The sequence below is a fragment of the Rhinopithecus roxellana genome, chromosome 7, assembly GCF_007565055.1.
Source record: "Rhinopithecus roxellana isolate Shanxi Qingling chromosome 7, ASM756505v1, whole genome shotgun sequence".
Lineage (NCBI taxonomy): Eukaryota > Metazoa > Chordata > Mammalia > Primates > Cercopithecidae > Rhinopithecus > Rhinopithecus roxellana.
In genome coordinates, this window is record NC_044555.1 from 102074682 (window position 1) to 102087096 (window position 12415).

The window sequence follows — 12415 nt, forward strand, 5'->3', positions numbered from 1 at the left end:
GTGGTGCGATCCCGGCTCACTGCAACCTCCGCCTCTCGGGTTCAAGCGATTCTCCTGCCTCAGCCTCCCGAGTAGCTGGGATTACAGGCGCCCGCCACCACGCCCAGCTAATTTTTGTATTTTCAGTAGAGACGGGGTCTCACCATGTTGGCCAGGCTGGTCTCGCACTACTGGCCTCAAGTGATCCGCCCGCCTCGGCCTCCCAAAGTGCTGGTATTACAGGTATGCCACCGCGCCCGGCCAGCATTTCTTTCAAAATTAAAAACTTATAATTTATAATTTTCGGAAGCATGCAGATATTTTAAGGAAATAAAAAGAAATATATACAGCCCACTCCACTTCCTTGCCCCTCTTTCTGACAAGTGCCCTCCTGCCTCCCCACCTTAGCCATCACTCTAAATTTTCTAGAATGGTAGGACTTCAGGGGCTACGTGGGCATTGATGGCTGTGCACACGCAAGGGGCAGGAGTGGGAGTGTAGCGCAAAGCATGTTGCCAGGTAGAAGAGGAGAGAAAGCAGAAAAGGCCAAAACCAAGGCCTGAAGTGAGAGGGGGCGGTGGTGGATGATGCAGACCCTCCCTGGTAACCAGAGGAGGGCAAACTCCAACCGCAGAGCAGTGATGCCACTTGTGGGCCCTCAGATTGGAGAGAACCGAGAAGAGTGACAGGGCTGTGCGCTCTGGGGCACTTCACGCAGACGGGAGTAGGGAGGCTGTTTTTTGCGCGTGCATATGGCAGTGGGGGAGAAGGGGGGGATCCTGCTGCACTGGCCGCCCAAGTTGGGGGGCGAGCTCGGTGGTGACGCGCGGCCCTCACGTGACCCAGAGCTGCAGAGCGACGCAGCCTTCGGTGCAGTCGTCACTCGCGTCTGGCTACCAGCTCCCCGCTGCCCTGAGCTCGGCGGGCTGGCATCCAGCCCGGAAAAAAGCGGAGCAGGTAAGGGCCCCGGGGCCCGCGCGCCCCGGCCATGCCAGCAGCGGCTGACCTACCCCGGCAACGGCCGCAGAACAGCGCAGGGCGTCCCCGCCAGCTTTCTCCACACCCCAACATGCTTGGGAACATAGAGGCCCCCAAGGGTGGGGAAGCAGGGGCGGCTGGGTTTCCAGGCGCGGCAGAGCCACCAAGAGCGATGGAAAACCACCCCCGAGTCCCTGCAGGAAAACCGGGAACACCGCGGGAGGCGGGGCGGCCGAGGGTGGGGTGGGAGCGGGTGGTGGGAGACGCGGGGCGCTGGCAGCGAGGGGAGCCCGGGCCTGGGGCAGGGAAAGTGCCGGCGGCGGCTGGTCCTCGCTAGCGTTCCGCTGCAGCAGCCCCCACTCCCCCCACCCCGGCCCGTCTGCAGGTCTGCGAGGCTAAGTGTCCCCGCGGCGCACCTCGCAGCGAGAATCCTGAGGAGGAGGATACTGCAAGGATAGGCCCAGGTCGGTTCAAGGGACGGTGGTGGGGCGGGGGTCGGAACGTGAGGAAAGCCCAGTCTGAGACCCCAACCCCCTCCACCCCATCCCCCACTCCTATACCGGTCCTCCATTTTGGTGCCTGCGAAGCTCTGGGAAAGAATCCTGGGAAAGGAAAAATGGTGGGTTTGGGGGAAGGGAGGTAAGGGGAGAAAGCTGGAGGGAGGGGCTCTAATTGGAGGCCCCCTAGAGGACGCACGGAACTTCTAACTTGGGAAAAAATGAAATGAAAAAATCCTTTGATATCAGGGCTCTGAATCCTGCTGGTCAGTGCACCAAGCATTCAGTCTCTTTCCTTGCCTTTGTCTTACTTGTGTTTAAAGAAAAACAACCAGAAAAAAAAATCTCATCATGGCAAATATTCACCAGGAAAACGAAGAGATGGAGCAGCCTATGCAGAATGGAGAGGAAGACCGCCCTTTGGGAGGAGGTGAAGGCCACCAGCCTGCAGGAAATCGACGGGGACAGGCGCGCCGACTTGCCCCTAATTTTCGATGGGCCATACCCAATAGGCAGATCAATGATGGGATGGGTGGAGATGGAGATGATATGGAAATATTCATGGAGGAGATGAGAGAAATCAGGAGAAAACTTAGGGAGCTGCAGTTGAGGAATTGTCTGCGTATCCTTATGGGGGAGCTCTCTAATCACCATGACCATCATGATGAATTTTGCCTTATGCCTTGACTCCTGCCATTTATCATGAGATTAATACTGTGATTCCCGCTGTTTTCTTTTTCCTTGCATTTTCCTAATATGCCTTTACTGATCCGTTTGCTGTGAACCCTATGTTATTTCCGTGTGTCAAGTGGGTCTTGTGTTGCCAGCTTCTATTTGGAGATTGCCTTTGCATTCAGTCTAATTTTCTGTCAGCAGTAGTTTCACCCATTTGCATGGAAAAATTTAAAGCTAATAAAGCAATTTAAAAAGCAATCTATACATTTATTGTCTCATTAAAAATGTATACTTACATATAACAGATGAACTAAAAAAAAATCTGAGATTAAATACACTAGGGTGTTAATTGGGGCACATTTCTGTGTGGTAACTAATCCCAGCACTTTGGGAGGCTGAGGTAGGCGGATCACGAGGTCAGCAGATCGAGACCATCCTGGCTAACACGGTGAAGCCCTGTCTCTACTGAAAAAAAAATACAAAAAATTAGCCGGTCATGGTGGCACACACCTGTAGTCCCAGCTACTCGGGAGGCCGAGGCAGGAGAATGGCTTGAACCCAGAAGGCAGAGGTTGCAGTGAGCCGAGATCAGGCCGCTGCACTCCAGCCTGGGCGATAGAGCATGACTCAGTCAAAAAAAAAAAGAAAAAGAAAAAGATGATATGTGACATTTTTTCCTTTTATTTTCTGGAGTTTGAGAAGCAATGAAAATTATTTTTCAATGAGATTATGAATGTAGTGCAGATGCATAACAATACTGGCTCAACAAATTTGAAGAGTAAACTAAGTATCCTTCAGTCTTAACTGAAATAATAAACCTTCCCTTTATTAAAGATACATTCCTTTAAAGAGCCTGTTTTCTGCTCTGTGAAATGGGGAACAATGCTTGTCTTACAGGGCTGCTGAGTGGAACTGATGAAATGTGGAACTGTGTTGGGCTGACTTCTGTTCCTAACTCCCCAACATTTAACAGGACCGGGACTCCCATCAGGTACTTAGGGAGGACTAGAGGAATTATCACTCATGTTTACAAGTCCAGACAGTGAAAATAGGTGGGTTCCCCCATGTCATTCTTGTTATTTGCAATCCTCCTGCTCCCCTGATTACCTATTAATAATAGATTCTTAATTGGCCACACTTTCCTTTCTGCTGAATCCTGTTTCTGTTGCTGTTGACGAGGTGCTAGGGTCTTCAAGGTAACAAAGCCCCACTGATTTCTCTAGAGTCTCTCGTGAGCCAAATCCCCATTTGATCTCTATAGAATTGTGGAGAATGTCTTTATAATTTAAGAGTTATATTTATCCCAGTGAGTACAACTCTTGTGGTTCTTGGGATTACATTGGTTCTTATAAAAATAGCCCTTCCTGGTTTTCTTTCATAACTCCTTCAAATAACTCAGACAAGAGTGCACTGGGAACTAGCTCAGGAAATGCATCTAAGTGTGCCCTGAATTGCATTACTACAAACCTCCACAATACAAACAGGCTGAAGGCTTTATTTGTGCCTATGTTTCTATCCTTGACATGGATTTTCTCAAAGGAGGCTCTTGGCAGGCCTGCCCACCCAGTTTAACAGACTTACCCAGACCTGTAAGTTAATTGGGGGAACACATTTTCTTTAAAGCGGAAACACACTCCCTTCTTGTCCATACCTGAACCATGAAACTACTTTGTAAGTTCTTAAAAACTATATTAAGTATTTGGTATTGTTATTTCTTTGTGAACGTGTGCCCTTTTCTCCAGACAGTTTCTGGTATGGTGCCCAACATAGTAGATATTAAATTACTAATATTTTGATTGATTAGTTAACTAAGATAGAGTTAGAAATCCAGCTCAAAACTCTCCCTAACTCACTATCCTTAACTAAGGGGCCAAAGGCAAGTAACTAGTTATGTGGAAAGCATTACATTGTTTCCAAAGAAACATAACAAGGAAAGTTTCTAACTCAAATTCTGTAAACTTTTTTTTAAACGTTGTATATGTTAGTGTTTAGGGAAACATAGACCCCTTACTTGAATCATAATCACCTAGGGAAAGTGTTAAAAATGCTGACAGCTGGGTCCTCTTCCCACCCCCTACCAGCCACTGTCACCACCTGAATCACCAGAATCAGGAATTACTATTTTGACAGTTTCCCAAGTGATTCTCACACATCTGAGTTTTGACAACATAGGCATAGAGAAACATTGACAGTAATTACACCATTTTACAAATATCGTGATCCAAATTACCTTACTTAGTTGATTCCACAAAGAATATACGTTTCCAAAGTACAGCATTACAAAATTAGACTACATTAGGCCATCAATGTATGTTTATACTTAAACCAGTACTGTTTAATCCTCTTTTCAAATATCCTATTAAACTAATGCCTTATCATGAATTTATTATTAATAATAAATGTATAATAATTATGAAATTATTAAATAAATTATGCATTATCATTTCTATGCCAACCTGTGCCCTTTCACAACAATGATTTTGTCTTAATCTCCCTGGAGTTCAGTTTCTAGCACAGTGCCTAGTATAGTAGACGTTTCATAGCATAATAATTCATTTAATTCATTCATTTACTAATTAATTATTAAATTATTTTAGGATTGTAGTTTATCTAAAACAATATATAACATTTTTGAGCCTGTGGAGTTTTTAAAAATACTTTCATATTTTAAAAGTTTCTATAAAGAACATTTTTAAATGTTAATACTTTTTATAATTATTTATATAACGTCATCGTACATATTTGGATCATGAATATAGGGAGAATATAAACAAAACCATAATCCAGTCATCCAAAGATACCATTCGTAAGTTTTTAAATCTTCATCTTATATTTTATCATGATAAAGCTAGGCTTAGAGTCTCTTGTGAGGATCACTGCCTCTTTCAAAGCCCCTGTGAAAGAAATATGTTTAGCTTGCTATGTTTGTTACTGTTTTTCTAATTTCTCCTCTCCACTTGTCAAAGCTGATTGACTCACATTTGATCAGCTTTCAGTTAGTTAGCTCTTGATTTTCAAAGCTCAAGCCATCACATTTCAGAAGTCCACTCACAGTGATCTAATGTAGTCCAATTTTGAAATGTATTTTTGCAAATTTAGAAATATAAAGTAAATATATTTATTTACTAGAACAGGACAGGACTATTTATTTATGAAACTTAAAGATTGTCTTAGAAGTAGAAAAAGTTTTGAGTTTCATAAATGAAATGGGCAAAATTCCACATCTACTCTGTCTCCTTTCCTGACATCACATGTATTATGTAGTAAATGTACTGATTTTGTTTAGAAAGGTCCAGTTTTTAAATTTTCAGAAAGATAGCATGTTATGTAGTCGATATTTCATGTGTAACCAGCTGTAATGCTTTCTAAGTGATATAACTCTACATAACCCAATAAATAAGGCATCCCTATAAACTTGAAAATCTAATTAAAAAAAAGTTTGCCAGACATTTGAAAAGTCACAATTAGCATGTTTAGAAATTTACTCTGATGGAAAATATTTTCTTTTTTTTTTTTTTTTTTTTTTTTTTGAGACGGAGTCTTGCTCTGCCACCCAGGCTGGAGTGCAGTGGCCGGCTCTCAGCTCACTGCAAGCTCCGCCTCCCGGGTTCACGCCATTCTCCTGTCTCAGCCTCCCGAGTAGCTGGGACTACAGGCGCCCGCCTCGTCGCCCGGCTAGTTTTTTGTATTTTTTAGTAGAGACGGGGTTTCACAGTATTAGCCAGGATGGTCTCGATCTCCTGACCTCATGATCCGCCCGTCTCGGCCTCCCAAAGTGCTGGGATTACAGGCTTGAGCCACCGCGCCCGGCCCGGAAAATATTTTCTATTTAATAAAAATAAACTTTGCTGAGTTTCATATGAAGAGAGAAATTTTCAGATGTATGCCCATTTTTAAAAATCGTTTTCACACAAATGAACTTTGTGTTTCTGACTGTAAAGTAATGCATTTTTGTTGTTGCTTTGAGCAGAAGAAAAACTGTATTAAGAAAGTTTTAAAATATTTTCTTCAACACCTTGTTTCTTTTCCAAAGATCACATGAGTATCAATTAATTTTAAGTTGTTGTCTATTTTTTCCCCAAATTAATACATATTACTTAGTTTGTAATTAAAATTTGGTTTTTAAAAGAGGAAGCAAACTAATGTGTCAGTTATTAAAAGAGTGGAAAATTTGTTGAAAAAGAATAATTAATTTCAAACTAGTTCTGGATCCTTTAGCTGATTATGTAAACTTAGTAGTTATTGCCATGGTAATGCATTAGTGTTTACTATACTCACTGGTAAAATCGAGATGATAATTTCCAGGGCTGCTGTGAGACCCAAAGGAGGTAAAGGGCATGTGAGTGAACAGTGTTGGGTGACTTCATGTTTTCACCTGTACATTCAGAATCCAAGTACCTCAGATCCCCTTCAGCTGCTGGGAGTGGTAGCCAAACTATGTCACAGTCCCACTCCATCCCTCAGCTATGATGACCCACCCACTCCTCCCATTTCTGCACTCTCCACTGGTCTTGATCACTACAGATTTCTCTAGACACCTCAACGTGCTAATGTCCCAGTTTATATCCTACAGAGGTGTGCATAAAGACCTACTTGAATTACAGTTGTACTAGCTTTGGTGGGTACTGTCTTAGTGATGCTTGGACCATGGTATGTTTTATATTTTTAGCAAAAGAGGCCTTTTTCTCAGCTTGTATTTGTGGTTATAGGATATTAGGGGCCAAGTCTTGCTTTTTTATCCACTCCAACAATCTCTGTCATGTAATTAGAGGGCTAAGACAATTTCCATTTCAAGTGACTATCAATATGGTTGTCACACAACCACAATGTTCTGTTAATCTTTCAGTCTTTTCTCTCTGTGTCTCATTTCAAATGGTTTCTTTTGCTATGTCTTCAGGTATACTATTCTTCTACAATGTGTAATCTGCTATTAACTTCATCTAGTATATTTTTTTCATTTCAGACATTGTAGATTTTATCTCTAGATGTTTAATTTGAGCCTTTTAAATTTTTTTTAATATTCTATGTCTCTACTAAACTTGTTCACTCTTTCCTCTAGCTTCTTGACCACATGCAATGAAGTTCTAATTATCTGCTTTTATGTCCTTATATAATTCTACCATCGTTGTCATTTCTGGGTCAGTTTTGATTGGTTGCTTTTTCTCTCATGATGGTTTTTATTTTCCTGTTTCTTTGTAGGCTCTTGATTGGATGTCAGACATTGTAAGTTTCACCTATTGAGTGCTGGGTATTTTCGTATCCCTGGAGTTATATTAATTTGTATTCTGGAAAACAGTTATTTGTAAAGTTTGGTCTTTTAGATTCTTGCTTTAAAACTTTGTAAGAAAGGATTAGTGTTCTGTTTAGTTTAGAGTCAATCGTTCCCCACTAATAAGGAAAATTCTTTCTGAGCACTCTATCTGATGTCCTGTGAATTATGAGGTTTCCAATTCTGGCTAGTGGGAACATGCGCTGTTCCCAAACATGTGTGAACTTAAGGAATTATTTCCTTTAATCCTTTTTGGTAGATCATTTCCTGATCTGGGGTAGTTTTCCTACAGACATGTGATGATCAGAGTGATCAGTACTAGTTAAAATAATTGGCAGGCCATTAGACTGAGGTGACTCTAGCAAACTAGAGTTTCTATGTAAGCAAACTGAAACCCAACTCATAGTGAATGGTCATAGCCTAGGAAAATAAAACTTAAGCATAACCAATTAAAAACTGCCAACTAACCTCTAACTAGAGACTTTACCCATCAAAAGCTGCCTATTAACCACTAACTAGAAACCTTTCACTTTTAAAAATCAAATGTTTTCTTTGTTTTGCTTTAGAAAACATTTTACAAAAGTTTTTCCCTCACATGGCCCCTTGGTGGAACACTGAACCACCTGCAGTTTGGCGTTGCTCTGTTCATGAATAAACTCAGCTCAAATAAACTCTTCAAAGTTTTAATGTGCCAAGTTTATTATTTAACAGTACTCAGGTAAATATTCAAGAGTGGCTTTCCATGGATCTCTGGAATTCCTTCTCTGTGTGGCTCTTTCATTTTTGGGACACAGCCCTGTGAACTCCAGCTTCCTTGCCCTCCTCGGACCCCCAACTTCTTATTCTAAGCTCTGGGATACCATGGGGTTTTGCCTGGATTCCTGCTTCTTGCACTGCGACCTGAAAACTTTCTTCAGGAAATAAGCTGGGGCAATCATAAGAATAACCTCATTTGTTCCCAGTTTCTCAGGGATCACTAAACATTGTTGCCTGCTGTCGAAGGTCTTGAGAACAGCTTATTCTTGTATTTCATCCAACTTTTTAGTTGTTTTATGTGGGAGAAAAGTTCCATCTGTCTAGGAGCAGAAATTCTGTTATACCTTAGGTAAATGTTCTGTTTTTGTTTGTTTGTTTGTTTGTTTGTTTGTTTGTTTGTTTGTTTTTGAGATGGGGCCTTGCTCTGTCGCCCAGCCTGGAGTGCAGTAGCATGATCATAGCTCACTACATCCTCAATCTCCCCAGCTCAAGCAATTCTGCACCCTCAACCTTACAAGTAGCTGGGAACACAGATGTGCACCACCACACCCAGCTAATTTTTTTTATTTTTAGTAGAGACGAAGTATTGCTATGTTACACAGGCTGTCTTGAACTCCTGAGCTCAAGCAGTTCTAACACCTTGGCCTCCCAAAGTGCTGGGATCACAGGCATAAGCCCCCATGCCAACCTTGAATAAATGTTTAATGTGGCCATTATGACTCTGTGGGGATCCTCAAATCCTTAGCCCAGTTCTGCCCTTCACTAAAGAACAGCAGGCAAGTCACTTCATTTCTCTAGAAGCAAAGACTTGCATTTCCCACAGCAAATTTAATTTGACACAGCAAATTAAAAATGAAAAAAAATTAGCATTGTATTATAAAAGAAACATTACACTGGATTCTTGTTTTTAAAAAAACAGCAAGGAAGACTTTATTCAAGACTCTTGCAAGACGGGAGAGAGATTGAACTTTGTTCCAAATACTACTGAGACAGTTGGGATTTTATGGCCACTGGGAAACGTGAGGGAGAGGGTGGAAAACTACTAAGAAATTTGGTTAGTTATCAGAGGAAGGGGAGGAACTTGAATAGACATCAAAAGTGGCGGAAGAAGAGCTTGATTGGATGGCAAAGGTGGGAGGATTCTTGATAAACTGACTGAGCAGGATTATTTGCTAAAACTGGACTCAGTTGGCAAAAGAGAAGGCCTAGTTGAAAAAAAAAAAAAAGGTTCAAAGAAGCCTGACTAAAGTTTGGTCTAGGAGGAAGGAGTCCATGTCAGTATGCATTGATGATTTTTGAAGCATTTCACACAGACTGCCTGCTTCACAATCTCTTGTCTTTCTTGTTAACAACATAGAATTTGTCACCCTTCTGTAATATTACATGATTCAAATATACTCCTAACTGGGTCCCAAAACATACGTTATTATCTTGCTCCCCTGAGAGATTCTAATGCACACTAATACTGGAGAACGACTGGTAGTACAATGGAAGCACAATTATATTGAGTACAAATATGCCTAGAGAAAGACTGTAAGAAAATGTGTCAAAATGCTAGAGAACCTAGCAATGCATATATCATGGAATCTAAATTATCCTATTCTATGTTAGGATTTATTTTTGAAAATTTTTCAACATTTCTCACCTTGGGATACATCATATACTAGATGAGATAGTTTTATCTTTCTCAGAAAAATGTTTCTGTTCACTATCTCCATGAGATTAATTTTGTCAGCTCTCTCATAAAAGTGAGAATATATGACATTTGTCTTTTCATGTGTGCCTTATTTCACTTAACATAACGTCCTCTAGTTCCATCCATGTTGTCACAAATCATTGGATTTCATTCTTTTTATGGTGGAATAATATTCCACTCTGTGTATGTACCACATTTTCTTTATTAGTTTATCCTTGGATAGACACTTAGGTTGATTGCATATCTTGGCTATTGTGAATAGTGGTGCAATAAACATGGGAGTGCAGATATCTCTCCAATATACTGATTTCCTTTCCTTCCAATATTGCTGGATATATGGTAATACTGTTTTTAGTTTTTTGAGAACCCTCCACATTGTTTTCCATAATGGCTGTACTAATTTATATCCTACCAATAGTGTACAAGCATTCCCCTTTCTTTGTTTCTTCCCCAGCACTTTTTTTTTTTTTTTTTTTTTTTTTTTGAGATGGAGTTTCGCTGTCTCCAGGATGGAGTCCAGTGGTGCTATCTTTTGCCCACTGCAACCTCCGCATCCCGGATTCAAGCGGTTCCCCTGGCTCAGCCTCCTGAGTATCTGGGACTACAGGTGTGCCACCACACCCAGCTAATTTTTTTTTTTTTTATTTTAGTAGAAATGGGGTTTTACCATGTTGGCCAGAATGGTCTTGATCTCCTGACCTTGTGATCCACCCACCTCGTCCTCCGAAAGTGCTGGGATTACAGGTGTGAGCCACCAAGCCAGGCCTTCCCCAGCATTTGTTATTTTCTGTGTTTTGGATAATAGCTATTATAACTAGGGTGAGATGATATCTCACTGTGGTTTTGATTTGCATTTGGTGGTTACCAGAGGTTGGGAAGGGTAGTAGGGAGAGGGGATAAAAACAGGTTGTTGGTTAACAGGTACAAAAATGCAATTAGAAGGAATAAGATCTAGTGTTCTATAGCACAATAGGATGACTATAGTTACCAATGATTTCTTGTATATTTCAACTTGGAATGTTCCCAACACAAACAAATGATAAATGTTTGAAGTGATGGATATCCCAATTTCTGATTTGATCATTACACATTATATGCTTGTATCAAAATATCACATGTACCCCATAAATATGTACAACTATTATGTATCCATAAAAACAAAAAATGCAAAAAAGCTGTAGGTGATAAATAAGAACAATTTAATAGATGTTCAAAACTGGGGAAAAAGTGTTTCTGAATCCATGGTGTATGTTACAGAAACTGTAATATAATAATTAAGAAAGTAAAGTGTGTAAATATATGTGGGCATATGCATATTTAAATAGAAAAAGATGTAAAAGAATTCACCACTGATAACATTTGGGAACGGATATGTGATTAAAAGTGGTTTTTCTGTTCTATTTTCTTCAATGCCAGATTTTTATTTTTAAATTTTTGTATAGTTACAATCTTATTGCCATTAAAAATTCTGAATATATGTTATGTTAATTTGGAATATGCAGAAAATAATAGTTATAATAACAATACTCATAACATATTTTTAGTGTGAACTATGTTCCAGAGAGTGTTCTAAGTCATTTGCAAGTATTAATCCATTTGTTCCTCAGAGGAGACCTGTGAAGGCTCTGAAAGGAAAAAAATCTTGGGCCCCAAAATCACCAAGCTAAAGAGAAAAGTCAAGCTGAGAACTGCTCGGGCAAACCTGCCTCCCATTCTATTCAAAGTCACCGCTCTGCTCACTGAGATAAATGCATATCTGATTGCCTCCTTTGGAGAAGCTAATCAGAAACTCAAGGAATGCAACCATTTGTCTCTTATCTACCTATGACCTGGAAGCTCCCTCCCCGCTTCGAGTTGTCCCGCCTTTCTGGACAGAACCAACATTCATCTTACATATGATGATTGATGTCTCATGTCTCCCTAAAATTGTATAAAACTAAATTGTGCTCTGACCACCTTGGGCACATGTCGTCTGAACCTCCTGAGGCTGTGCCATGGGCGCGCATCCTCAACCTTGGCAAAATAAGCTTTCTAAATTAACTGAGACCTGCCTCGAATATTCGGGGTTTACAAGGCTATGCTGTCAATGACCCCACTTTATAAGGGAGGAAAATGAGGCACACACAGGTTAAGCAAATTCCCTGAGGTTGTTCAGCTAATGAGTTGCAAAGCCAGGATATAGGCAAAACTGGATCCAGAATCAGTGCTCTCAGCCTGTCAATAAAGTAAATAAAAAATAAATTAAAACCATGACTGGAACAGCTGGAGACAGCCACCTATGTTCTTAAAAGTCCTTATGACTTTTAAACATAAACAAAAGCTGAGGGAGTTCCTTATTGCCAGACCTGCCCTTAAGGAAAATGCTAAAGCGAGTCCTTCAAGTCGAAATAAAAGGATGCTAGACTAGCAACATGAAATCATTTGAAAACATAAAACTCTCTGATGAAGGTTAATATGTACACAAATATAGGATCCTATAGTGTTGTAATGTTAGTGTATGAATCACTTTTAGTGCCGATACAGAATTTAAGAGACAAAAGCATAAGAAGTAACCCAATGTCTGTG

At 40.7% G+C, this 12415-nt stretch overlaps 1 protein-coding gene across 2 annotated transcripts; it reads left to right on the plus strand.

Annotated features, from left to right (window-relative positions):
• The first annotated feature begins 651 nt into the window (after positions 1-651).
• On the plus strand, positions 652-2391 carry BEX3 (brain expressed X-linked 3). 2 transcript variants are annotated; one of them, XM_010355306.2, is made up of 3 exons: positions 652-936; positions 1343-1421; positions 1778-2391. In XM_010355306.2, exon 3 carries the CDS (start codon positions 1806-1808, stop codon positions 2139-2141), a length of 336 nt encoding a protein of 111 aa, XP_010353608.1. In that variant the 5' UTR covers positions 652-936; positions 1343-1421; positions 1778-1805; the 3' UTR covers positions 2142-2391. The 2 variants fall into 2 exon arrangements, with proteins under 2 accessions (XP_010353608.1, XP_010353610.1); XM_010355308.2 differs by having other exon boundaries at positions 663-936; positions 1824-2387.
• Positions 2392-12415: the final 10024 nt, after the last annotated feature.